At 35.5% G+C, this 27,974-nt stretch overlaps 1 protein-coding gene across 1 annotated transcript in view; it reads right to left on the minus strand.

Moving 5' to 3' along the window:
• PKHD1 (PKHD1 ciliary IPT domain containing fibrocystin/polyductin) overlaps nucleotides 1–27,974 on the minus strand; it is a gene marked incomplete at its 5' end in the record, with an annotated part of 435,617 nt that overhangs the window by 227,013 nt on the left and 180,630 nt on the right. Inside the window, 4 exons of the mRNA XM_081295270.1 lie at nucleotides 9,310–9,556; nucleotides 11,911–12,046; nucleotides 18,914–19,048; nucleotides 25,320–25,425. Coding sequence (XP_081151396.1) covers nucleotides 9,310–9,556; nucleotides 11,911–12,046; nucleotides 18,914–19,048; nucleotides 25,320–25,425 — 624 coding nt within the window. The remainder of the gene's footprint in view (nucleotides 1–9,309; nucleotides 9,557–11,910; nucleotides 12,047–18,913; nucleotides 19,049–25,319; nucleotides 25,426–27,974) is intronic.

Consider the following 27,974-nt stretch of genomic DNA (forward strand, 5'->3'; position numbering starts at 1 on the left):
TTGGAGGAGCCAAGGGAGTCTGCATGGGCCATTAGCAGCAGAGAGCTTCATTACTAGGCGAAGAAGTCTCTCTCTGAACTTCTCATGGCTTTATGTGCAAGAAATCAGGAGGCAACCAGTCCATTTTAAATGTTAACCCTTCCTTCTGCATTAGCAGCAGCTCCTGTATACAACTGAAAAGACAAAGGACCGTAGGCCTAACATGCTGCTTTTTTTTCCGTGGGGTTCTTTAATGTTTGTTCTTTTTTAAAGGCAAAAATCTCCTTTTAATTAAGGGATATGTTCCGTTAGAAATATGACTCTATCTCTGGATAAAAACTTCCCAAAGTACCAATTTACCATATGAGTTGCTTAAACAGTTACGTAATTTAGTTGCCCATGTGCTGTGCAGAACTGTTGAATGTATACTGCCCACAAAGGATTTGTTAGGCAATCAACAATACCAATTAGCTTACTTTTCCTGAGGGTTCATATCTCTGTGTATTACAAAAAACACTGCATTGAGCTCTAAATGTTCTTGATTCAGAACAATTGTGAAATAAACTCTTTATAATTACACATCTCCTAAGCTAGACACATCACAATAGTTAGCCTCAAAGGGTGCTGCAAGCAACTTCTGGATATTTGTGCTTACTGCTGTTTCTCTTTACTGCACAAAAAGGACAAAAATTGAAATTTTGAGCTCCACCAACAAGCTTTTGTTGACTGGATTTGTATGAGCAGCCTTTAAAAATACACTAAGCTTAGTCCTTGTTATTATCTTATCTGCTGTCCTACCACCATCTAGTAATATTTCATGCCTATCAGTAAGGTTTTTCTCCATATAAACTATTGACTCAGAAATACTTAAATATTGCTCCTTCTGAGTAAAGTAAGAAACCTAAAGGAAAAAAAAATCACTAAGCCTTTCCCCAAACTTTAAAAATTCTTAAATTATCAGGCAAAATAAAATGAGTACCCAGAAAGTCAAGTCATATGACTTCATAATTCTTGTGCTGCTGGTGGGTTCACCTGACCATTCCTCCTCCATGACTTTTTAAATATATACTTCTCTCTTTGTTGAGAGTTGGCTAAAGTAATAAATGATTGTAGAGGACCCCAAGAACCAACCTGGCACTACCTCTAAGATAGCCTCTACCATTTTGCAATAGACTTATCTACTGTCATATTTGGGCACTACTTATTGCTCATTCTATCTTAATCCATGAAGAAAAGAGTCTTCCATCATCCCATTTTCTATGATCCTTCATACACCATGGCATCTCTTGCCTTGATCTGCTGCATCTAGCTGGAAAACTGCCTCAGAGCAGAATACCATACCCAGAGCTATGTGACCAGAATGCAGGCAAGTACTTATCAGGGATACTGAAAAATAACAATGTGCATCTGGTAGGAGTTATACTAATATACCTGTCTTCCATTCTTCCATTTAATATATACATATATATGTATTGTTCCTTTTCAAATATATATACATATATATATATATATACACACACACACATATGTATACCCATATATATACACATATATATAATGTATGTATATAAAATGCATATATATATATATATATATATTATACACACATATACAGACATACCTGATACTGAGGTAGAACTAGCTGACATCAGCTCATGAGAATATTTTCTTAGTTTCTCTTCCCAACTCTATGTTCAGTGTAACATTGCAGCTTCAAATAATTTATATGAGAGTATATTCACTGCAGAAGTATGCAAATACTACTATCCAGGTCTTTTTTTTTTCTGCAGAGCTAGTTGTTAAAACATTTGCTGGCATACCACTGTACTCTTTTATTATTCATGAAACTTAATAATCTATAGTATTGGTATAGCACAATTTGGGTCCTTTATGATTTTTAGATTACTTTCTATTTTACTTCTGTAAATCTGCTAGAGGATGATACATCTTGAAATTTCCCTGTCTTACAGGGTTTTTTTTTTCTTTTTGTTTTTTAAGGACTGAAAAGATATCATTAGTGATGCTATGCCTCTTTATCCCTAGGAAGGAGAATTAGGTGGTTATTAGATGAAAAGCTAGGCCAAAATTTCCATTTGAACTCTTCTTTACTTTTGCATTCACAAAGGCAGGGGGTGCCTCGTACTTTGAACACTGACACATTAAGAGCAGTTGCACAGGTAAAAACTGAACGCAAGCACGACAGGAGAGGATATTAAGCAAGATCTAAGAATCAAGGTGATCAACAAGAACATTAACCTTTTCTTTTCTAGAAGAAGGAAGGAAGAAACAGAAGGTACACGGGTGCAAAGAATCAAAGCCTACGTACTGCATGACTCCAGATTTTATGACCACCTGGGAGATTTTGCTCCATTGGCATAATGTCATGTGATTATTGGAAATGATTCACTTGTTTGCAAGAATTGGATTAAGTTACATTTGAGCAAATTTAATTTCCTTGCCAGGCATTTGTTTCTCAGAAACATAAAAATCTATAGTGTTTTAATCAAGTAGTAGTTTGCCGATGTGTTCCTCTGCATATAACAATGTAAAACAGAGATTTTTTAAAGGCCACTTTTATTGAACACCTATTATCTGCCAGACAATGACCTTGTGAGATAAATGCTATTATGCCCATTTTACTGATGTGAGATTAGAAGCAAAAACAAATGCAGGCACTTATTTATTTATTTATTTATTGCTCCAAAAGACTCGGGGATTAAAATGCTATTCTCAGTCTTTATTTCTAAAATTCCTAGAAGCATCTAACACTTAATGAGTTTTCCTAATGTCCTCTGAACTTTTACCTTCCTAGATTATCAGTTGTGCAATAAATATGGTCAGCAATGGTACAGAATAGAGGACACAGTAACCAATCCACAAAGTTACAACTATCTTATATTTGATAAAGGGGCTAAAAGCATGCAATGGAGGAAGGATAGCATCTTCAACAAATGGTGTTGGGAAAACTGGAAATCCATATGCAACAAAATGAAACTGAATCCCTTTCACTCGCCATGCACAAAAGTTAACTCAAAATGGATCAAGGAGCTTGATGTCAAACCAGAGACTCTGTGTCTGATAGAAGAAACAGTTGGCTCCGATCTACAGATTGTGGGGTCAGGCTCCAAATTCCTTAATAGGACACCCATAGCACAAGAGTTAACAACAAGAATCAACAAATGGGACTTAATTAAACTTAAAAGTTTTTTCTCAGCAAGAGAAACAATAAGAGAGGTAAATAGGGAGCCTACATCCTGGGAACAAATTTTTACTCCTCACACTACAGATAGAGCCCTAATATCCAGAGTATACAAAGAACTCAAAAAATTAGACAATAAGATAACAAATAACCCAATCAACAAATGGGCCAAGGACCTGAACAGACACTTCTCAGAGGAGGATATACAATCAATCAACAAGTACATGAAAAAATGCTCACCATCTCTAGCAGTCAGAGAAATGCAAATCAAAACCACCCTAAGATACCATCTCACTCCAGTAAGATTGGCAGCCACTATGAAGTCAAACAACAACAAGTGCTGGCGAGGATGTGGAGAAAAGGGTACACTTGTACATTGCTGGTGGGACTGCAAATTGGTGCGGCCAATTTGGAAAGCAGTTTGGAGATTCCTGGGAATGCTGGGAATGGAACCACCATTTGACCCTGCTATTGCCCTTCTCGGACTATTCCCTGAAGACCTTAAAAGAGCATGCTACAGGGATACTGCCACATTGATGTTCATAGCAGCACAATTCACAATTGCTAGACTGTGGAACCAACCCAGATGCCCCTCAATAGATGAATGGATAAAAAAAAATGTGGCATCTATACACAATGGAGTACTATGCAGCAATAAAAAATGACAAAATCATAGAATTTGCAGGGAAATGGACGGCACTAGAGCAGATTATGCTTAGTGAAGCTAGCCAATCCCTAAAAAACAAATACCAAATGTCTTCTTTGATATAATGAGAGCAAATATGAACAGAGCAGGGAGGAAGAGTAGGAAGAAAAGAGTAACATTAATCAGTGACATGAGATGGGAGGGAAAGGGAGAGAAGAGGAAAATTGCATGGAAATGAAGGGAGACCCTCATTGCTATACAAAATTACATATAAGAGGTTGTGAGGGGAATGGGAAAATAAACAAGGAGAGAAATGAATTACAGAAGATGGAGTAGAGAGAGAAGAAGGGAGGGGAGGGGAGGGGGGATAGTAGGGGATAGGAAAGGTAGCAGAATACAACAATTACTAATAGGGCATTATGTAAAATTGTGGATGTGTAAGCGACGTGATTCTGCAATCTGCATTTGGGGTAAAATTGGGGGTTCATAACCCACTTGAATCTAATGTATGAAATATGATATGTCAAGAGCTTTGTAATGTTGTGAACAACCAATAAAAAAAATAAAATAAAATAAATATGGTCAGGACATATACGTTTATTTGAAATTATTTTTCAAAAGTAGAGAATAGAGATGTAATTAAAAATGATCTGCATGTACAAATCACAGCTCCACTTCTTTCTATGTGTGTGTCTTTGGAAGCAAAGGTCAATGTCAGGGACACCTCATGAATAGGCCCTAAGAGAGAAGTGAGCAATAATGACACCAAAGGAAGCTTCTGAGGAATCTCCAATATTTTTATTAGTAATAATTTATAAAACACTAATTTCAAACCAGTTTGTTCAACATGGTATTGGCACCCTAAGAAAAACAAATAAACACTCCTTCCCATGCACAAGGAAAAACATACAATTTGCGGATCTATGTAGGGACTAAGAGTATTGATGAGAGCAAACCTCAAGAGCTGACATACAGCCCGGAGACCAGAATCTACTCAGGATGCTCAGGGAAGCTTACCAGAGGAAACAGGCTCCAGGCTGAGTTCACAGAGGCTGAACCTCATGAACTGAAAGGGGTAAAGAAGTTGAAAGCAGCTGAAGGATAGAATGAAGGAAGGTAGACAGTCTTGAGAGATGACGCTTGGAACCGTAGCAGGGAGCAGGTCATGAAAAGCCCAGGAGACAATGAAAATAGTGGACCTTCCTCTGGAGGTACTGGAGTTTCAAGCAAGACCAGACCTTTATTTTCAAAGTTCAAGCATTGGAACACAGCAAGGTGGCATGCTCAGAAGCTATCATGGTTATACAGGTTAGAAGCCCGGACTAGTGAGCCAAGTTGTAAAGGAGAGAAGCAGAAATACTCAGAAAGGATGTTTTTGTTTTGTTTCGTTTGATTTGTGGTTTTTTTTTTTTCTTGTTTGAAAATAAAATGGACCAGGTAGATGATTACTGTAACAAGTTAGGTAAGAAGATGAGTTGGTTTTGGGTGACTCCATATTTCTGGTTTAGATAAACATTTGCCTCAGCGGGATTCTAAACACCCAAGGAGGGATGACAGGTCTAAGGGATAAGCTCATAATTTCTCTGTTGGCAAGATGAGTTTGAAATGACTATTAAGTCTACTAGTGGAAATACTCAAGGTATTGCTGTTCAGTGGAAATTCAAGAAACCCACAAAAGCAATAATGAACAAATTAGAGGTAGTAGCCACATTTCAAAAGTAAAAAGAAGGAAAAAATAAGAAAGTAAGAAGAAGCAGAGAAATTACTTTTAGTAACATATTAACTTAAAATATCCAAAATATCATCAGTGTAACCAATATGAGTAAATTATTAAACTATTTTATATTTTTTTCATACTAAGCCTCAAGAATTTGTGTTTAATTTTCCCTATGGAACACATCAGTTCAGACTAGCCACATGCCAAGTGCTCAGCAGTCATACGTTTCTAGTGGCTATAATACTGGACGGTGCACAATCTTAAGGCAGCAGAAAAATGGGTCCAGAGTGTACGCTCATTGAACTAAAGGAAACAATTGGTAATCATCAGTGAATCTTAACTGATGTGAAAATAGCCAAGACTGCCTGGGATGGGTACATGGCTGAGAGAAAATGAAAGCTCACAGAACCCTAAAGTAAACCAGCATTTAAAGAACAGAGACTGGAATTTACAAAAGACATCTAGAAATAGCACATAAAAATCTATCAAGAATATTATCCTCATTCTGTGCAATTATTTCTATGCAGAGCAAATCATTTATCTAAATTTTTGGACAGATTAATTCAAGAACTATGTAAAGCATGTCATCCTGGGGGCTCTGGAAAAAAAAAAATGTTCAATGACATCCTTTTCTGAAATAAGGTCCCAACCCTTGCCTCTTTAGGAAGAATGAAGTTCACAGAGGGAGGTTGTTAGGAACAGAAGCTAGAGAGGGAACATGACTCAGAATATTGAAAACAGAAAGCATGTTCTTAGAACAGGTACAAGAGAGACCAACATAAGCAGCAACCATGCAGATCAAGCATGTTGTCATTTTAACTAGACATAAACTTGATTTCTGCCTTATACAGGGGAGCAGTTTATTCTTCACCCAAACATTAAATATATTATGGCCAACTTCAAATATTTATATGCAATCAGCTGCTAGCATTGAACCTATAAAATGGAAAGTATCACAAAGGTGGGCACTCATCAGATTAAAATGAGGCAGTGAGGGACAGGAACAGAAGGTCACTGAAGTAAAACAAAGAAGTTACAGTTATAGTAAAAACAGACCAGAGAGGGGACATTACAAGGAAGAAATCACACTCCAAGCACTTGGGGGAAGGAGCACCTTGTTTATGCTGCTATATAAAGCCTCACTCTTGCCCTCTGGGGACCTCTTGCTGAGGGAGGGGGGTGAACAGTTAAAAGTGAAGACAGCAGGGCGCTTGTGCCATATCAGATCTCCATCAACATGCAACCCCAAAAGATCATGACTGTGAGAGCTTTGTAAATCAACTCTTAGGGTGCTTGCCCCAAGGCAAATAGCACAACAAATTAATCCTTTCTCCATGAAATGCAGCAAAGTTTGTATCTACACTGAATCCAAATTGCTCATTAGCTCTGACATGTTCCTAATGAGGTTATAATGCTCTGGGACAAAGATCAAGCCCCGGAGCACAAATAGCTAAGGCTAGAATCATAGAAGGATAAAATTAGAAGGACCTTAGAGCCGTGCTGCCCAAACTTGTCATACCAATCACCTGGGCACTCTGATTCAGGATGTCCAAAGTCCAGTCTGAGTTTCAGAATTTCTGAGGGGCGCCCTGGTGGTGGTGATGTTGGTGAGCCTTTGGAGTATACTTTGAGCAAGGCCTGCGAGTTCACCTAATCCAGCTGCCTTTTCCTAGAGGTGAGGACACAAGGGCCAAGAGACTGACAACTGGAGGTATGCTGAGACTTCCCTATGATTAAATTCAGATTGTTGGGTATTTGTCCATAAACCTGTGGGTCAGTCTGAAGTTTTTAAATAGAAGCATAGTGAGTAAAGGGTGATCAGTCATCCTGATTTTTGTGGTCCTAAAGAGTCTTCCAGGACTTGGAGTTTTTCTATGTTAAAACAGGAAATTCCAAGAAAATCAGGATGAATTTTTCACTCCATGCGGAGTCTTTTGAATCAACTTAGATTATAGCATCAGGATTATAATCTTCTTTGAGTGGCGACAGCATGATCTAGATGTCGCCAAGGCAAGGACCTAAGTTTCCTGCCATGAAGATCTCAAAGAGCAGATTCTCAGACAAGGCTGAGGCTCTGCAGAACATTGTATCAGCATGTTGGCAAGTGCTGTTTCAAGAGACAACCTAAGAACGTCCCAAAGCAATTATAAAAGGGATTGTCATGAATACATAGAAATAAATATCTACAAGCACAAAATGTTCCTCTTAACTACAAAATCTATTTTATTTTCCTCATTTAAAAAAGTATATTCAGGAAATTAATCACTAACGTTCATAAATCTCAAACATACATTAAAGTCATCTTTGGTAAGAGCTCTAAATGACACTTGCAATATAGCTCCCTTAGTAGAGTGTTTGCCTCAGATTCACAAGGCCCTGGAATCAATCCCAACACTAAAAAAAAAAAAAAAAAAAAAAACACCTCTAATGAACAGTTAAAATTAGCCTATTTCTAAGAATAATAAGAAAAAGTAAGTCATGCTGTACCCAATCATGAGAATCATGAGTATGAATAAAAAAATATCTCTTCAAAGAACAAAAAGAGAGAAAGAGTTCTCATGAAAGTAGAGAGGAAATCATTAGATGAGAGGAAGGGAAGTAGGAGGAGAGAAGGTTAGAAAGTGGGGGAGGTATTAGGAAGTAATATTGATCGGATTATGTTATATGCATGTATAAATATACAACAACAAAACCCACCATTCTGTATAATTAATACGCACCAAAAAATAAAATTTAAAAAAGAAAAAATATATATAATAATATGTATATAAATAATATATATAAAATAATATCCCCCTATTATTGTTATTTAACTCACTGGAAATGAGACTATTAATGTTAGAATAATGAATATGGAAAGTAAAAGTGACTTTCCGATGCTTTCAGTGTATTATCGAGACTTCCAAAACAGAACGACAAGATACTGATTCCATATGCATTCAAAATGCAGAGTTAGTGCAATCCTGACCATGATTATTCTCGCTCTCTGGAGTTTACCTATTCAAATAAGATGCCAACGTGGTCTGACTGAATTACGTGACTTAATATTCATGGAGTTAGGACACTTAAAATAAAGGAAGGAAATAAGTGTGGCTAAATATATACAATGCATTTGAAATAGGTAAAAGAGAGAACCCTAGACACTCAGCAATCATTACCTGGAAATTAAAGAGGGCAGAAGCAATCCTATTATGCATTATAAACAGCCCAGCTGCTGACTTAATGGTACTTTGAGTAGTATAACCAAGGAGTCCTTGCTTCAATATTAATAGGAAAGGTATTGTACGAATCCAATAGTTCATGAAATTAACAAGGAAAATGAACTGGGAGCAACTTTGCAAGTAATAGGAGGCATCAGCCATTGCTTCCCTGGAGCACAGTGAGCACTTAAAGAGAGCTTGGAGAGAGCACATGTATATAAATGAGAATGGACATTATTGGAATTTTCTCAATAATATTTTTAATTTGAATATATTTCAAATTCTCTGTTGGTTGCAAATCTTTTAAAGAAGAAGCTGTTATCTTAAAATGTTCATAAGAGGTTATGGGTATGGGATCTGGCCCAAAGATATTGACAACTGCCATTTGAATCAGGCTGAAACTATCAGAAATATGTGAATGAAAATATCAAAACCATTCACACTTCACTTTTATGGAACTAAATTCTTTAAATAGTCAGAAAACAATTTCTTTATACAAGCCTCAACAACCCAAATGACCCACACATGCTCACTGGAAAAGCTAAAATGTATAATTAATTCTACTTACAAACCAATGGACATGCGATGAAAGAGAACATCTTCCCCACAGACACTGCCACGAACAATCTGACTGAAGCTTGCACTGACCAAACAAGAAGCAGAAAGGGTTTCCATAGAGGCCAGAATGTGACTTCTATTTTTCCCAGAGAGAGAACCATCCAAGTCTTCCAAAATTGCTGCATGAGGAAATGGAAATGCTACTAAGTTTGAAGAGTCTGTAAACTTCAACTGGTTGGTCTTCACAGTAAATCCACCTACAAATCAACAGCATGAGACAATTATCACAAATGACAACTCAATTCACCAGGCTCATCTTAATACTTTTAAGCTGCATATTTATACAGTTTTATAATTCACTCCCTTATTCATTCAAGAAAAAAAACACCACAAGTATTTATGACAGGTTATGTGTGCTTGAGATACTGAGGGACCAAAGAGCAGCATTGGCCCAGCTGTCAAACACCCTGTGCTCTATGGTAGTGGTTCACTACTAGGGGAGGTTTTGCTCCCCAGGGTACATCTGGCATCATTTGGAATTGGTTTTGGCCATTACAACTGGAGGGAGGATTGACAGTGCTACTAGCAATTAGTAGGTAGAGCCCAGGAATGCTGCAAAACTTTCTACAATGTATAAGACTGTGCACATGACAAAAAACTATCTGGCCCTAAATACCAATAATACCAAGGGTAAAAAACACTGGTATTGTGGGAAATAGAGACAGAGAACACTAATTTATCAAATACTAAATACTAAAGGTGCTATACTTCAGTCTTGCAATCTTTCAGCTTCTGTTCCTCTCTGGTGATTCTAACCCTATCAGCAAAACTTTTAACTGTGAGGTATATACTTCAAACATTCACCTTTAAAAGCAAGATTCGATTAGTCAATTGTATAAATAGTAACACACTTTCAATGTATTAGCTCTAGGGCTATACTTCTTAGTGCTTTCCCTAACATCACCACCAGGTGATTCTTTGGTACTGCCAGCCCAGTTGCCCTGGAAGAAGCAGTGATTGTTTCAAACACACATACCTGTCACTAAAAAAGAAAAACTGAGTATATACTTTATAGTACATAGGTGCTGTATTGTTATATACATTAGAAAATATTGAAAAAAGGAAATAAAAAAGAATAAGACACAAATTGAGACTAATATTTCCATTCTGCATTAGCAATAGAGTACATGCAGTAAATACAGCTATGTAGGAAAGACTTCAAAATTCTACCTCTTAAAATCTGTGTAGTTCACCTAATAACACAACCACCCATAGCTCTACACTTCAGACATATTGGAGGATTTTAGTGATTCCCCAAGCACACTTATCTTTAGAATCTCTATTTTTTGCATATGCTAATTTTAATACCTAGGCATTTCCCTCTGCCTACTTCACCTTGCAAACATCTTTTTACATCTTACATCTTTTTACAATCTTACATTCCCTCTCCCTGGACCCCTTTGCTGACTGTGTTGGTTCTCTGATATTGTACTCATCACTCTCTATTCAATGATGGAAAAATGGTATTTGTTTCAGTGACTTATGAATGATATGAAACAGTAAAGCTATTAAAGAACTGTAGAATTGTGATTTGAAGTATTTGCCATAAGGCATTTTTTTTTTTAAAGAGAGAGTGAGAGGGGAGAGAGAGAGAGAGAGAGAGAGAGAGAGAGAGAGAGAGAGAGAGAGAGAGAGAGAATTTTTAATATTTATTTTTTAGTTCTCGGCGGACACAACATCTTTGTTGGTATGTGGTGCTGAGGATCGAACCCGGGCCGCACGCATGCCAGGCGAGCGCGCTACCGCCTGAGCCACATTCCCAGCCCCCATAAGGCATTTTTATTTATACAATTTATTTTTATAATTTTAAACCTAGATACCTCTCAAATAAGAACAATCTTTGATTCTGCCTATGTAGGGGGAAAAAAAGTCAAGTGAAGACTTGCTGATTATTCATTTAATTAAAAAAACCAAACAATTATCTAAATTGGTGATTTAAACCACAAGAGCATATTTACTTGAATTACTTTGCTTGGCTGTTTACAATGATCAGATAAACTAGATTGCTCTCTACCTCCTTCCACTCATGAGTCCTCCAAGGTATTTCTTACCACCTCTGAGATGTGGATAGCAAGTAAGCAAGAATGCTATGGCTCTATTTGTGCATATATCAAGCATTAAGCTGCTGAAAACATCAAGCACTTGAACTGGCTCCTTCAGAAGGGGTTGTATGCAAGCGAGTTTATGCCCATGTGTCCATTCATTCATGTTATAAATGAACTGTTCTCTAGGTACCAGGCTCTCCAGTATGTACTAGCAATAAAACATTGAGCAAGAGAGCCTTTATGAAGCTCAGCATTCAACTGAGATACAGCAACATACTAATAGAATCTGGTGGGCATCATGACAAGCAGAAGATAGGGAACTACAGAAACAACATGGGAGTACTGGGCCTCCTTTAGGAGTTCTTTTAAGAAGCCAGAGTAACAGTTTCTAGTGATGCAATCTTGGATCTGAAAGAAATATTGACCCACAAAGGATTTTCCACTATTTATCATGTTCACTTGAACACTGGCCATGTTTACCATTTCCCATGTCTATTCAAACTTACCCTGTCCTTGGGAACAGCCTGAACAGGTTCTTATGGCCACACAGTTGATGAGATCAAAATTAACAAAGGTTGTGTTAGAAACCAGCAGTTCCCATCTTTTGGGAGTTTTAATCCCAGCTGACATACAAAGACTTCCCTGTGATTTTTTTTAAGAAAAGAAAAGAAAGTAATATGAATTATGAATTATAGTAATAACTAGTAAAATAAACAAACATTTAAAAAGAATGAAAAACAAACTACAAACTAAGAGAAAATACTTGCTGATCACATATAAGACAAAGATCTTAGATCCAGAATATAAAAAGAATCTGCACAACTCAATAGCAATAAAACAGAAAATTTATCTTAAAAATAAAAAAATAAAAGACATTTCCCTAAATAAAGTGGAAATATCAGCACATGAAAAAAATGTTTAACATAATATTCATGAGGGAAATGCAAATTAAGATCAAAATAAGATACACTCACTATATACTTATTAGAATGGCTAAGTAAAAAAGACTGCTGATGATGAGGAACAACTAAAATGCATACATTGCTGGTGGAATGCAAAATGGGACAGCCACTGTGGAAAACAGTTTGGCAGTTCCTTATAAAGTTAAATACACTCTTCACATAAGATGTAACAATTTAACCCCAAGGTGTTTACCTTAGAGAAATGAAAACTTGCATTCACACAAAACCCTGACATAAATGGTTATGATTCCACTTGTAACCACCAAATCTGAAGAACAACTCAAATGCTTTTTTAGACATGGAGGGATAAACAAACCATATTACATCTATCACTGCTCAGTAACAATAAATAATTAAAAAAAGATACTTGAAACAAATCGCATGATTTCCCAAACACATTTGGGTATGAAAAAAAAAGTCAGTTCCCAAAAGTTAGGTGCCTTATGATTCTGAAAACAAAGTTTTGAGATGAAACTCAATTCACTGCTTCTGCCGGCAGGTGCAGCTGCAGCTGAAAAGAGGCAACTCTTAATAGCAGGCCATACCATCCAGTGTGGAAGCAGACCCCTGCAGCTCACTGTCAATTTTTCTTCTTTCAGGGTTCTTGTCTTGTGAATTCAAAAATTCAAGTATACAGACAAGGATGACTGAGTGTAATAGCAGAATTTATTTATGAGCAGAACAGGAACACAACTAGTGCATTGCAATACAAAACCTGGTATCAAGTTTTTTCCTCTCTGAGAATGCAAGTCTAGGGGTTTATATAGTACTTGGATCACTGCTATAGATTCAAACTTAAGCTAATTAGGGTTTGACAGAAGTAAAATGCTATTGGTCCAACTCTATTCAAATAACGGTTTGGAACCCAACCACCGCTATTGGTCGACTCCCCAAACCAGACTTCCTTTCAGGTCTGCCTACTTCCATTTTCTCCAGAGAGCAGGAGATTGAGGTTGTGAGATGGTCTGTGCTTGCAGGTTCTGGGCTATGTTGCTGCATGGAGCCAGCTTCTGCAGCAGGCGTCCATACAGTGCCCAGGCTTAATTGCTGAAGGGTGAATATCAATGCACCTTGGCTCACAGCATTTCAGGAACACCTCAGGTCATGGTTGCCACCTGCACTCCAACCTACATGAGCTGCTTATTCCACTGCTCCTCCCTTCTTCTGCCACTTCTGGACAGAGACCAGAGGTTTGGCAGCTAGGGATCCATGTCAATTCCACTTATATAGTTTTCGAAAAGGCAGTTAGTCACAGGAAGTAGATTAGTAATTGCCAGGAGTCAGAAGTGAGAAGAGGTTGTGGCTCCAAAGATGGTGTTCCACAGAGTTCAGATTGATGTAACTGACTAGCTGCATCTTGACTATGGTGGTCATGGGTACATATATTTGTATGTGTTTAAAATTCTGAGAATTATTCATCAAAAATGTCAAGTTTGTCATAGTCAATATACAAAAATAAACTATCACAAAATGTTGGATTCAGTATATGCTCAAGTACCCTTAAAGAAAATGCATGAATTTAAAATACAAATTCTAGATTTATTTTGCAGGTCTATCATTGTTTAAATAAAAAGTTTAAAATGAAAAAAAAATAATGTTTGAAGTGAAAGAAAAGCTGCTTCTAAGCTTTCCCATAAAAGCACTTCAACAAACCCCATTCAGTCAATTTCTTAGGGACTTGCTCACTGTTCCATTGTTAAAAATAGTTACATTTTGAGAATCAGTAGAGTTTTTATAAAAGCTTTCAACATGAAAAACAGTGACAAAAATAAACATCAGTGGGACAAAAAAAGAAAAAAAAAACACCAAATGGAGACAAATATACTATAGAGATCAGAGGAAAATTTAAACAGCATCATTAATAACTTAAGAGAAATAAGTATAGCCATGAAACAAACAAACCCTTAAGAGAATTCTTTAAAAAAATAAAAATAGGAGAGCAGAAATAAAAAACTGAATAGAAAAATTAAGGCAATATCTTAAAAAGCAGGACAAAGAGACAAAGAGATGAAAAATCAGAAAAATATTAGGAAAGCAATCTATATAGCCAAGTATTCAAATAATAATATTTTAAGCAAAAAAAGAAGAAAATATAAGGGAGACAGTTATCAAAGAAATAATTGAATAGAACTTCCTAAAAAGGAAGGGTAAAATTTTTTCAGTCCTTAAAGGCCCACTCAATACCTAACTCAGTAGCTAGAACAAAGAGCCACACCAAAAACATGGTATTGACGTAAAACACTGGAACAAGGATAAAGCTCCAAAAGCTCCCAAGAAAGAAAAACATAAGTGGTTACATATAAAGTATCCAGAATCTGAGTATCTTAAACCATCATCCTCAAGACCAGAAGCTGGAATAAATAGTCTTTACCCTCAAAAATTTAGGGTAAAGTTAACTATAATCTGGAATTTTATAACCGACAAAGTACCAATAAGGGGTTTTCTATAGGTAGCTCAAAATTTTCACCTTTTAAACTTCCCTTTCATCTGGAAAGTTACTACAGGCTATGCTCTAGCAAAATGAGGAAGTAAACTAGAAAGAAGGAGGGAAGAGGTGGGAATGAGGACCAAGAATTCCAACACTATAGAAATATGAAGGAAATCTCCAGGGCATGGAAAGGAGAGATTCCAAGGTACACAAGGAGACCCTTCTCAGGTTCTGCTGGTGTGAGCACTAACCATCTGCATGGCTGCCTGGCACCATCAACTAAAGATGAAGGGGTACTCTACAATCAACAATTTTACAACTTCACTTATTTTCCACAGAAATGTATGAACATGAACACCAAAAGACATGTAGAAGGATATTGATAGAAGATAGCAAAAATTAAAAAAATCTAGTAGTCATCAATAGTAACATATCTTTAAAAACAGAAAGATATGTAATGATTGGAATAGTCATAAAATAGAATAGTATGCAATGGTTGGAATAATAAGTTATTGGAACACAATAAAGACATAGTTGAATCTCACAGACATAGTATTGTGCCAAAGAAGCCAGGTGAAGTAGAGTTACATGTTCTATGATTCCTTTGATATAAAATTTAAAAGAAAGAAAAGTTAATATGTATCAATGTGAGTCTGTATAACACTTCCCCTCTGGCTGTAGAGTTATGGGTAGGATTTGGAATAGGGGGCCAGGAGGGCTTCAGAGGAACCCATAATGTGCTATTTCTTCATCTGGGTTATATTTACATGGTTGGTTTGCTTTATAAAAATCCACTGATTTTTTTCCCTTGTGGTTTATGCACTTCTCTTCATAAATATTATATTTTCAAAAAACATTTATTTTAAAAAGTAGGATAAATACTAGGGAAAAGTAACACAGAGCATGAAAAGCTAAAGAAAGAAGCTGAGCAGTTGAAGGTCCTTGAAATGCACAGGTAACTTCATGTGTGCTAATGTAATTTAGACCTTCATTAAGACAAGCAAGCATGTTAAAAACTTAAGGCCAAGAGCAAAGACAATCAAAACAGAACAAATAATTTTCAGATGAGAAACTATTAAAGAGATACAATGCAAGACAAATCAGGTTAGAAAAGTCGGAAAGAGAAAGAAAATGGATTGCAAAACTGCAAGCACAGAATAAGATGGTAGGAAAAAAATGCAAATATATGAGAGACATCAGCATGAAGATGGTAATTGAAACCACAAGAGAAAATGAGATTTCTCCCAGGGAGAGCAAGTATGATGAGAAGAGAGGGGGCCCTACACCAGACTTTAGGGAAACAAAAAGATGAAAGGTCTAAATTGAGGAAGACAGATCCACAAGTGAAAATGGAAACTAAATGCCAGGGAAGAGGGAGAAAGAATAAAGCATCCCCATCAACCCCTGCCTGATGCCTGATAAGATATTTTTAAAAGTACCATTTTCTGCTCAAATTAATTATAATAGCAACAGAAAGACAATCACCCCAAAGATACTTCAAAAGGAGGGTGACCATAGATTAAATCCAAATCAGGGTATTTCTGAGTCTGAAAGGGGATGCTAATTAGATTGAATGTCAGGAGAGAGGGTATCAACACACTGCTCAACCAGACTGAGATGTGTAGCAATGCCACAGTGCATATTTTCATGCCAATTAAAATATTCTATCCACCTCTATATAGGTTGGGTGTGAGAGTACCAAATAAACCCTTTCTAATGATAAGAAAAAAAAAAGTTCTTCTAGAAATTGATATCTATTTGAGGACATAAAACCTGATAATAGAATGCTATAAATTAAATATGGGTGAGAGGCCTATACATGGAAGGGGTCAAATCCTCTGAAAATCTTAATTCCTAAAGGAATGTCAGGCATGAGAGATAGAAATCTCAGGAATGAGAGATAGAGGCTGAAGTTATAGTTCTACAACCTCAGGTCAGGTACTTCCGCCTGCTCCACCCCCTTCAAACAACTAATACCTAGTAATAATGGGATTAGCAAAATAAATTTTAGAAATGTGTTAATTAATAATTAATGGATATTTTTCTTATTTGTTTTAATCCCAGAATTTCTCAGAACCTGTAATTTTTTTCTTTCTTTCTTTAATGAATTGTATTGTGTGTCTTTAAGGTTTATAATATGATGTTATGGGATACATATAGATTGTAAAATGGTTATTATAGTGAAGCAAATAACACATTATCTCATATATTTACTATTTTTACAAGATCAACTAACATTGATTTATTTTTTTTAAATTGCCAATGCAATTTTATCAACTAAATTCCTCATATTGTACATTAGGTTTTACTTAAGGTTTTGGAAAACAGACAATATGGAAAGTAGCATAGTATAGACATAATTAATCTTCTTTCCCAGACATATTCTTAGGGCTAGGCACTCCTAGAGAATGCTTCAGAGAATATTGGTGTAGGCACCAATGCATGTTCATGGCAAAGCCATTTGCCAAAAATAATCAAGATTATTGGATCAGAAGTTGGGAAGATATCAAAGTATCCCTGGATCTGAAATACTAGGCAGAGACCTTGAGCTGTATTTTGATTCCCCAAAGTTTCCATTTCTTTACCTGAAAATTGAGAAATTCTACTCAGATAATCTTTTAGGTAACACTGAGCTATGAAATTGCATAGCTTTAAGATTTGGATGACTAACCAGTATCTAGATTTCTCTAGAATAAAAGAGTTTAACATTTTGTATCAGAAGACTCTTGTCCTGCACTTGTTAAAAGAGTTTTTGTTTTTTTTAAAACTCTCAGCTGCACTGCTTCCCTGGTGAGTTGTACCCCAGGCATGTGATTATTTGTGATTATCTCATGATAGGCACCCTTTTATCATAATTTATATCTTAATTTATGTCACTCTCCCTTTAATTATGATGTCTATTTAACATCAATTAAGATATTCAGCAGCATTAATTTACCAGGACAGATATCCAATTTGATGGGTGTTTTGTTTCTAGCATCTATTCTAAAGTTATTCTGGAAAGTTCAAGAGACTTTGATCTACCAGTATCACAAAATGTAAATCTGAGTGCAATCCTCTCTTGGAAACTATAGTCTGAAAAGACTCATCCCTTGAGTTGGTGACCCTATAGTAGAAAAGGAAGAAATGCCAGGTTCCTGCTTTCAGAAAGGATGGTTTAAAAGAAATTGAACTAAGGAAAATTTAAAATCAAATACAGAAAAATGTATTTCAGTAAGAAAATGGTGTTGTAAATCATAGTGTTTCTATCTAGAGCTATGTAATAATCTCCAGTGGATGCATAAGTCAATAATTATCATTTAAATTTCAAATGGACAACATATTCAGCAACAAACTAAAGAGAAAGTTTTTCCCATGGTTCCCAGGACTGTTGGAGGCCTCTTCTGTCTATGATTTTTCAGACAATATGATTGCTAGAATGCAGATGGCTCTTTCTGAAGCAAAAATATAGGAGTTCCATAAAGGACCAAAGCCTAAGAGATTACTGTAGTCTGAATTCTTTTAAGGAGAACTAGGACTGCTCCCTTGGGAAGTATACTTTGTCTCATCTGTATTCTGATACTCTGACCATTCAGTGGAGGAGACATCTTCTATAGTCAAATTTATATAGAACTCATACTTAAACAAGAGCTAGGGAATACATACAGAATCTTATTGTACTATAACAAACTGTGTAAATTTATATTATCTGATTAAGTCTCTGGGCACCTTAAATGGAGTAAGGGTCTTATTAATAAAATGGTAAAACATGGAACAGAGAGACAATATGAAACTATACTATATCATAATCCTTGTACGGTTAGACAAAATTAAATTATTAGGTTCAATATAGAAATTAATAGTAAGCCTGAAATGTAATCAAATAAGAATTCTTCTAGCTATTATTTTATTACTATTTATAAGGACCCAACACTGAAACCCTGAGTTTCGGTGTATATTTGAATCTTATTCTTAATACCATCACTGTTACAAATAAAAAGCTCTTCTAGTATTACCAGTTAAATATAAGATCCACTAAATAATAGTATTAAAATTACACATCATGGATCATCAGGGATCCCTGCACATATGATTCTGTTTTTATGGACAACCTATAAACAATCACACTAAAGCACTTACCTTTTGGTTAAAATGACCAAGTAATAAACTGTCAGTAACCGAAGTATTTGCATCACTTTCTAAGATGTCAATTCCAAAGTCTCTGCATGAATAAACTTGGAAGTTTTTCAGGTGAAGATTGCTACTTCTAAAAATCTGTAAGATAAGAGCATATGTTATGGCAAAGGTCTGAGGTGTGGTTTGTCTTATAGTATTCCTGAAACGTCTTTAATTATCAATTAATATAAATAAGCATTCCATGCCATTTTTAAGCAACTTTTATCCATGTATATCCATATAGACATTGCCACAAGGTCCACACTATCTAGTCCCCTTTGTTTATACCCCCTTTGTACTTTCCATTTCTCTTCAAAGAATTAATATGTTGAAAGGTCAGAGTGGATTCTTCACCTATTTAAAATAGTATTACAGTGCACAAAACGTGCATAATTAATGCAGAAAAACAGCATCCGAGAACTTCAGTGCTTAGCATTTTCTTCAATACAGTATATGTTAACTTGTATAGTCAGCAGACTGTAAATATAAAATAAATAACTTAGCATGGCTACAGATTAATTGTGTGTGGACTCAGCATATGGTACATATGTACATTTATGACAACTGGGCTGTATGTGCTCAAGTAGTAACAAAATTAGTTTGTTAATGTTGAAAGAATCCCACTGGTCTTGTATTAACTATATGATCTTAGGTAAGATATTTAACTTCTCATAGGCTTTGGTTCAAACATCTTTAAAATCAGGGTGCAGGTCAGAACTATTATTAAAACTAAGAGTCATCCCTTTATTCATTAACGTAATCAATAAAACCAATTTGTTAATTATAATAATAAAATGTATTAATTATTCATTAAAGAGTATCATACCTTTACTGGAAGTTTCTTATTAATTAAGGCTAAGGTATCCTTAATTTGATTTATCATACTATCATTCTTCTACATGTCAATCAGTCTTTGTATTTGAAATTTCCATTATGCATGACATATATATTTTCTATAAAATGATAGTTCTTTGAAGGCATAGGTTTACTTGAAACAAGTAGGTATGGTATGAGCTGAAAACTGATAACAGCTATTACCTAATTATAGACATCCACAAATATTCCCTTTTTGCAAATACATTCATGTTCAAAACCAGCTAGCACCTAGCATGAGCTAGGAAATGTGCTGATTTGAAAAGGAAACCAATATACAATAGCAAAAATGCACCTATTTTTAGAGACAATTCAACTTTAACAGTGTGCTGTCAATTTGCCCTCTTCTAGAAGAATTACTTTGCATTTATGAAACTTGATGAAAAGAAGGTATTTTTTTCAACTTTTATTTAACGTAGAAGTGTCAAATCACTTGCTTGGAATTAACATTTTTGCTGTGAGACTTTAGCAAGTATTTTACCCCTTAGATAATTTTACATACAAAAGAAATAAAATAACCTCAAGGTTAAGATTATTAAAAGAGAAATGTTTCAAAAATCTTAACAATATCATCAAATAGATACAGCTTCATATTTACACACAATAGAAAATTTCTGTTCAACTTCACCCCTCATCTGGGAAATACAACATAAAACCACAATGAAAAATCACTGAAAAACTTTCAAAATGACTATAACCAAGAAGGAGAAAGATAATGGTTGGTGAGGATGTGGAGAAAAGGGAGCCCTTACACTCTGATGGAGGGAATATAAATTAGTATACCACGATGGAAAACAATGTGAAGTTTCCTCAAAAAAGTAAAAACAAGAACAATTATGTAACCCAGAAATCCTACCACTACATATATATCCAAAGGAAAAAAAGATCAATATGTTGAAGAGACACCTGGATCCACCTGCAGCACCATTCACAATAGCCAAGATGTGGAAGCAACCTAAGTGTCCATCACTTAATGAATGGAAAAAGAAAATGTGATCTACTCAGATTTAAACAAGAAGGAAATCCTGTCATTATTGTGATAACATGGATAAATCCAAAGGATTTAATGCCAAGTGAAAAAAGCCAGGCAAAGAAAGGCAAATGCCACATACTCCCATTCACATGAAATCTAAAAAAAGTCAAACTCATAGACACAGAATAGAATGGGGTTTGGAGGAGGGGAGCAAAAAATGGGAATGTTAGTCAATAGATACAAATTTTCGGTTAGGTGGGAGGAGTAAATTCAAGAGAAAGATTGTACAACATGGTGACTATAGTTAATAACAATGCATTATATTATTGGAAATCACTAAGAGAGCAGATCTAAAGTGTACTCATCACTAAAAGTAAGTATGTGAGTTAATGTACAATTTAGCTCAATTTAGACATTCTTTATACATGTTTCAAAACATGATAATGTACATGATAAAAATGTACAATTTTTATCAATTAAAGTCAATTAGCAAAAATAAAATATAATTAATCCAATGAGAAAAAATAGGAATTTTACAAATGGAATACTCTGTTCTAGTATCTATATACATAACAGTTGGGTCTAAATAATCAGAAATAATGGGAGTTTATGAAATTTATATACAAATGTAGTTTTGATGATGAAAAAGGAACTTTTTGGTATAATTTTAAGAGACATCATTATCAACATCAGTGTATTACTTTCCAATCCTGTTTAGTGAAACTCACAATAATAATAGCTAGAGTTCATGAGCATTCAGGAAGATCTTGTGGGCATTTTATATTCAGGGATTTACTGTTATCATCATTGTCATCATCATTGTCGTCATCATCATGATTTTTTGATGCATAAAATTATACATATTTATAGGGGTCATGTGATGTTTCAATACATGTATAAAGTATATAAGGTTCAAGTCAGGATGAGCTTATCTGTCTCCTTAGAAACTTATCATCATTCATGTGTGTGTACAGAAAACATTCAATACCTTTCTAATTTTTCTGAAATATACAGTACATTAGGATTATTATTCTACTGTGCTATTTCACCAGAACTATTTCTCCTATGGAATTGTAACTTAGTACTTAGGGGTTTATTTAGCACTCAAAACAAATATTCTTTAGCTACTATTACTGTCTCCATTTTACCAATGAAGCAGAAGTTAGGGAGGATTTTCTCAAAGTCATTAAAAGAAAAATGGGAACATTTGAGAGTTTGCATAACCAGATACATAGGATATTATCCTTTTGTAAACAGCTTTATTAAAATATAATTCATATTCTATACAGTTCACCTAACTTGCTTTACAATTCAGTGGTACTACTATATTCACAGATATGGACGAACATCACCACAGTCAACTTTACAACCTTGTCTTCAGTTCAAGAAGAAAGCTCATGCATGCCCTTTTAGCTATCATTCCTCATTCCATTCCCACTATTATCCTCGACCCTCCACCCCTAGAGTACGTGTTAATTGTTTCACCTCTGTAGCCTTCCCTATTTTGGATTTTTGGTTGAGGAAAATAACATAGGGCGCCTTTTTTTGTGTTATTGACTTTTATCATTTAGCATAATGTTTTCAAGGTCCATTCATATGAGCGCATATGTAAGTACTTCACTTCTTTTTCTGGGTGAAGAATTTTCCATGGCATGAATCTGTCACACTTTATCCATCTGTCCACTGATAAACATTTGGGTTGTTTCTGTCCTTTGGCTATTATGAATATTGATACATAAACATTTGGATACAAGTTTCTGTTTGTACATATTTTTAATTTTTTTTCTTAGGTATATTCCTAGGACTGTAATTCATGAGTTATATGGTAACTTTATTTTTAATCATTTAAGAATATTTCCTGAAGAGGCTAGATGACCAACAAGACTTTGTTCATATTTAAGAATCATATTTCCACATCCTCACCAACTACTTATCATCTTTGTTCAGGACACATTAGTAGGTGTGGGGTGGTATCTCCTTTAGGTTTGATTTGCCTTTCCCTAATGACTAGTGATGTCACACATTTCTTCCTGTGGGGTAGTGAGCAGAACATAGTGGTAGAATGTTTGCCTAGCATGCATGAAGTCCTGGGTTTAATAGCCAGCATCATAAAAATTAAAACAAAAAAGAAATTTCTCCATGTTATTATTGAAGAGCTTATTTACAGAGGTGTATATTCAGATCACTACCTTCATTTTTAATTGGATCATTTGTCTTTTTGTTGTTGAGTTATAGCAGTTAACAGTAATCTTTATGTATTTAAACTACATAATCTGCAAACATAATCTACCATTCTATAGGTTGTTTCACCTCCGTAGCCTTCCCTACTTTGGATTTTTAGTTGAGGAAAATAACATAGGATGTCTAGATAGTGGCACTAAATTTTCTTAATTTTGATAAAGTCCAATTTATCTGCTTTTTTTTTTCTGTCACCTGTGTTTTTGGTGTTGTCTTTAAGAATTCATTGCCAAATCCTTAGTCAAGAAGATTTACTCTATGCTTTCTTCTGAGTGTTATAATTTTTGCTTTTACATTTAGGTCCTTGATTCATTGGGCCAATTGTAAATAGTACAAGATAAGGATTCTTATTTCATTCTTTTGCATGAGGCGCACTGGTTGTCCAAATGCCATTTGTTGGAAAGACTGTTACTGTTCCTGTCCTCATTGAGTGGTCTAAACATCCTTCATCAAAATTCATTTGATCATAAACCTAGGGGCTTATTTCTAGACGCTCAACTGTATTCCATTGCTTGGTTTATCTACTCTTGTTCCCTTATCTGTCTTGATCATCATCACTTTGTAGTAAGTTTTCAAGTGGGGAAGAATAAATCTTGATTCTTTACTCAGGATTATTTTGAGGATGGTTACTTTCTAAATTCCCTGCCATCATGTTTTTTATTTAGTTTTCTTTATTTTTCCTCATAAGAGAGAAGTTCCAAAGACCTTCTTATTATTTGAATTCTTTGACTCACTAAACTTAAGTGCACAAGAGCTCAATCTGTATGGGCCTATTTTTTCTTTCATAGGATTAGAATTCCTGATGGCAGACCCTTAAAAAATAAAATAAAATAAAAACTATCTTTTAATGGTCTTGTTTCATTGGAGATGTCCTCAAGGACAGGGAGCACAGACTGTAAACCTGTGTGTCTACTAGACTTTTCATCCTTTATGGAAGACAATGTGTTTCATAAAATTAAATGACAACAAGCCAGGTGTGGTGGTGGCAAACTCTTGTAATCCCAGAGACTCAAGAGGCTGAGGCAGGGGGATTGCAAGTTCAAAGCCAGCCTCAGCAAAAGCAAGGTGCTAAGCAACTTAGTGAGAACCTGTCTCTAAATAAGATACAAAATAGAGCTGAGGAGATGGCTCAGTGGTCCAGTGCCCTTGAGTTCAATCCCTGGTACCACCCCCCCAAAAAAAGAAATGAAAACAAACTACCAAAAGCAAGTGGTAGTTTTCTAGTTATTCATATTAATGATGTATTTTTGAGCTTTCCTTATTTACAAGTGTCTCCTTCTTGTTGGATATATAAAATAAATATTTTTTTATTGGTTGCTCAAAACATTACAATGATCTTGACATATCATATATCATACATTTGATTCAAATGGGGTATGAATTCTTATTTTTACCACATGTACAGATTACACGATCACATTGGTTATACTCCCACATTTATACATATTGCCATACTAGTGTCTGGGAGGGGAGGGGGGATAGGAAGGGGATAGGAAAGGCAGCCGAATATAAAATAAATATTTGACTTTAATTGTGAGCTAACTATATGATTTGATTTGATTTCATGAATGTGCTATAAACATTTTTTTTTCATTTATATATCTTTGGCTTCAGATTTCTAAGACCAGATTTCGGAGACCAAATGTATGCAATTCATACAGCATCAATGCGACCCTGAATAGTTTTATATGTTGCTAATAGCATTGAACATACAAAGTGTCCTCTTAAAAAAATCATTGTGATAATAAAACATAAATGATTAAACATGAAAAAAGTTCAACTTATTGATTAAAGTAAGGATGGCAACTTGAGCTGGAATTGTGTTCCCATGACGAGCCATGCTTCTTCCTAAGACTGATATAGGCATTACTCAGGATATTAGAGTATCTGGTGTGCAACAATGTATCTGGACTGTGTACCTGCTTGTGCTACTAAGCAACTATGTGACATTTGACAAATTTTATACTTTGATTTATTATCTGCAAGTAGGTATGGGAAAGGAAGAATGGATGGACCTCTAAAATCCCTAATTCATCCTGGTTATTAAATCCTATTTTCTATTGGGGTTGCTGAAAAGTCCCATAGAGAAACTGACCTAACCCTAGATGACCAACAAGACTTTGTTCATTCAACTACTACTCCACACACTCCTCTGATGCCATTGGTGTTGTGACATGTCAGTGCCACCCTCACCAGTAAATCATCCCATTCATTAGAAGTATGTAATAAACTATCAGAATAAAACAAGAAACAGCTTTAGTTTTTCAAAAAGCTAATGAAACTTACCTGGGCACCACCTGCACTTCCCCAAACCATGAAGTTTTGGAGCACAGTGGAGCCAGAATCATTGTCCCAAGGTGGCTGAAATTTAGGATATACAAAGAGACCATACCTAGGAAAGTGAAACAAAGAATAAAACTAAGCCAATTGCTATTTTCTAACTTCCTAATTTTTCACATTGGAATTACAAAAGTTTTATTTGTTTTTATTTTTTTAAATGATACATAATAATTGTTTGTTTTCTGTTTATTCATTTTTTGTTGTCGTTTTTGTTTGCTTCTTTGTTTGGGTACTAGGGGTTGAACCCAGGAGCATTCAACTAATGACCCTATCTCAAGAACTTTTTATTTTTTATTTTAAGATAGGGTCTTGCTAAGTTGCTTATGGCCTTACTAAATTGCTGAGGCTGGCCTTGAATTTAAGATCCTCTTGCCTCAGCCTTCAGAGTCTCTGGGATTATTGATACAGAATAATTGAACATATTTACAGAATACCATGTGATCCTTCTATGCATGTACACATTATATAATGTTCATATAGGTAAGTATATCCATCTCCTCAAACACAATTTCTTCATGATGAGAATATGCAAAATCTTTTCTTCTCGATTTTGAAATATACGTTACATTATCATTTTCTGTAGCTAGCTCTCCCACAACACAAAGAAGGTGAAATGGCACACTTAGTACTTAGGTCCAAAATATATGGTAACTCTACCACAATTCTGTTGCATCTCTATAGTAGAGAATATCCAATCAGAATGTATGGCACCATATAGGGGAGGCAACAGGGCTATCAGGTATGGGGAGGACTAACACAGGGTATATAAAGCAATGCCCTGCTGTGCTGAGGCTCAGCATTTAGTTACGAACCTGCTGGGCCAGTGCCAGCACCAATAAACACGGCTTCCTGCTGAATGCCCTGGTGTCCTGTCTCTCTGTGCAAGAATCCTACAACACAGCCAAGCCTGCTGTGTAACAGAACACCACAACTTATTTCTCCTGACTGTAACTTGGTACTTGATCCTTCTCCCTCTTGCTTTCCTTAGACTCTGCTAACCTCTGTTCAACTCTCAATTTAAATGAGATAAACTTTTTAGAATCCACACATAAGTAATATCCTGGGGTCCTTGTCTTTCAGAGTCTGGTTTATTTCACTCAACATAATGTCTTCCAGCTTCATTCATATTGTCACAAATGACAATATTTGACATTTTATTAGAGCTTAAAATATTCCTCTGTGTATGTGTACCACATTTTCCTTATTCATCACTTGATAGACACATGAATTCTATTTCTTTGTTATTACAAATAGTGCTAAAATGAACATGAGAGTACAGATGTCTCTTCAACAGACTGATTTCATTTTTTTGATACATACACAGTAGCGAAATTGATGGATCATGTGGTAGTTCCATTTTTAATTTTTTGAGAGCTCCTCAGCCTGTTTATCCATACATTTTATTCCCATCAATACTGTACAAGCTTTTCTCTTTCTCCACATCCTGCCCAATACTTACCTTTTGTCTTTCTGATTATCTCTCTTCTAACAACTATGAAGTGTTTTATCACACTGTGATTTTGATTTGCCTTTCTCTGATGATTGGTGATTTTAAGAATTTTTTGTTTCATATATTTCTTGGTCACTTGCATGATTTCTTTGGGAAAAAAAATGTCAATTTAGTTCTATTGCCCCCGCCCCTATTTTTGCTATTGAAGCATTTGCCTTATATATTCTGAATATGAATCCCTCATCAGACATAAAAGTAGTAAATATGAGACAGTGGAGGTCACTAAGCCTGTGACCCTCCTCTCTGTCACTGCTCATCCCTCAGCCTTTCCGATCTGTTGCCCTCTGGGACCTGCATCTTAACAAAACGCAGCCTACAGGTTCCTTGTTATTCTATCAACCCCTCTGAATTCACCCTTCTTAGGTGAGTGGATACTGGCCTTTGTAATCCTTTCACCTTTTGTTCTTTCTGGAATGCCTGACCATCACTGTACTCTGGGTAGGGATACTTTCTTCCCTCACATTCCCGAACTGCCCAGAGCTGCTGGATAAAATCTTCACGGTCATAATGATAATTTCAACAGTATGTACTGCTCCCAGCCTCAACTGGCACCTCAACATTGCTTAGCAATTGTTCATAATCCTTATTCTAATCATCTTATCATTTAACATCATAGTTACATTACTAAAAGTATTTTCATAATTTATAGCTATCAAGTATCAAGTTGCTATTACATTTCAGGTGCTCTCCTCAGTGTATCACATAAATCATTTCTAATTTTCATACCAAACTTTCTTTTTAAAAAAATTTTTTAGTCGTAGGTGGACACAATACCTTTATTTATTTTTATGCCATGCTGAGGATCAAACCCAGTGTCTCACATGTGCTGGGAAAACACTCTACCACTGAGCCACAAGCCCAACCCCTCACACTGAACTTTCAATGCAGATTTGTACCTATTTTACAAATAATGTATCTGACTTAAAAAAAAAAATAGTGAATCTACTGGGAATAGAGTTAAGGAATTTGAATCAGAATCTGATTCTGAAGACAGCATTTTTCACGTTTCTCAAATTCTCTCCCCGACCTGTTTCCCAAGTCCTTGCTCTTAGAAGGCCTTTCTGTCTACATAACAAAGACTGAACAAGTTT

This window comes from Spermophilus citellus (assembly GCF_964194105.1).
Source record: "Spermophilus citellus genome assembly, chromosome: 5".
In the NCBI taxonomy this organism is placed as follows: domain Eukaryota; kingdom Metazoa; phylum Chordata; class Mammalia; order Rodentia; family Sciuridae; genus Spermophilus; species Spermophilus citellus.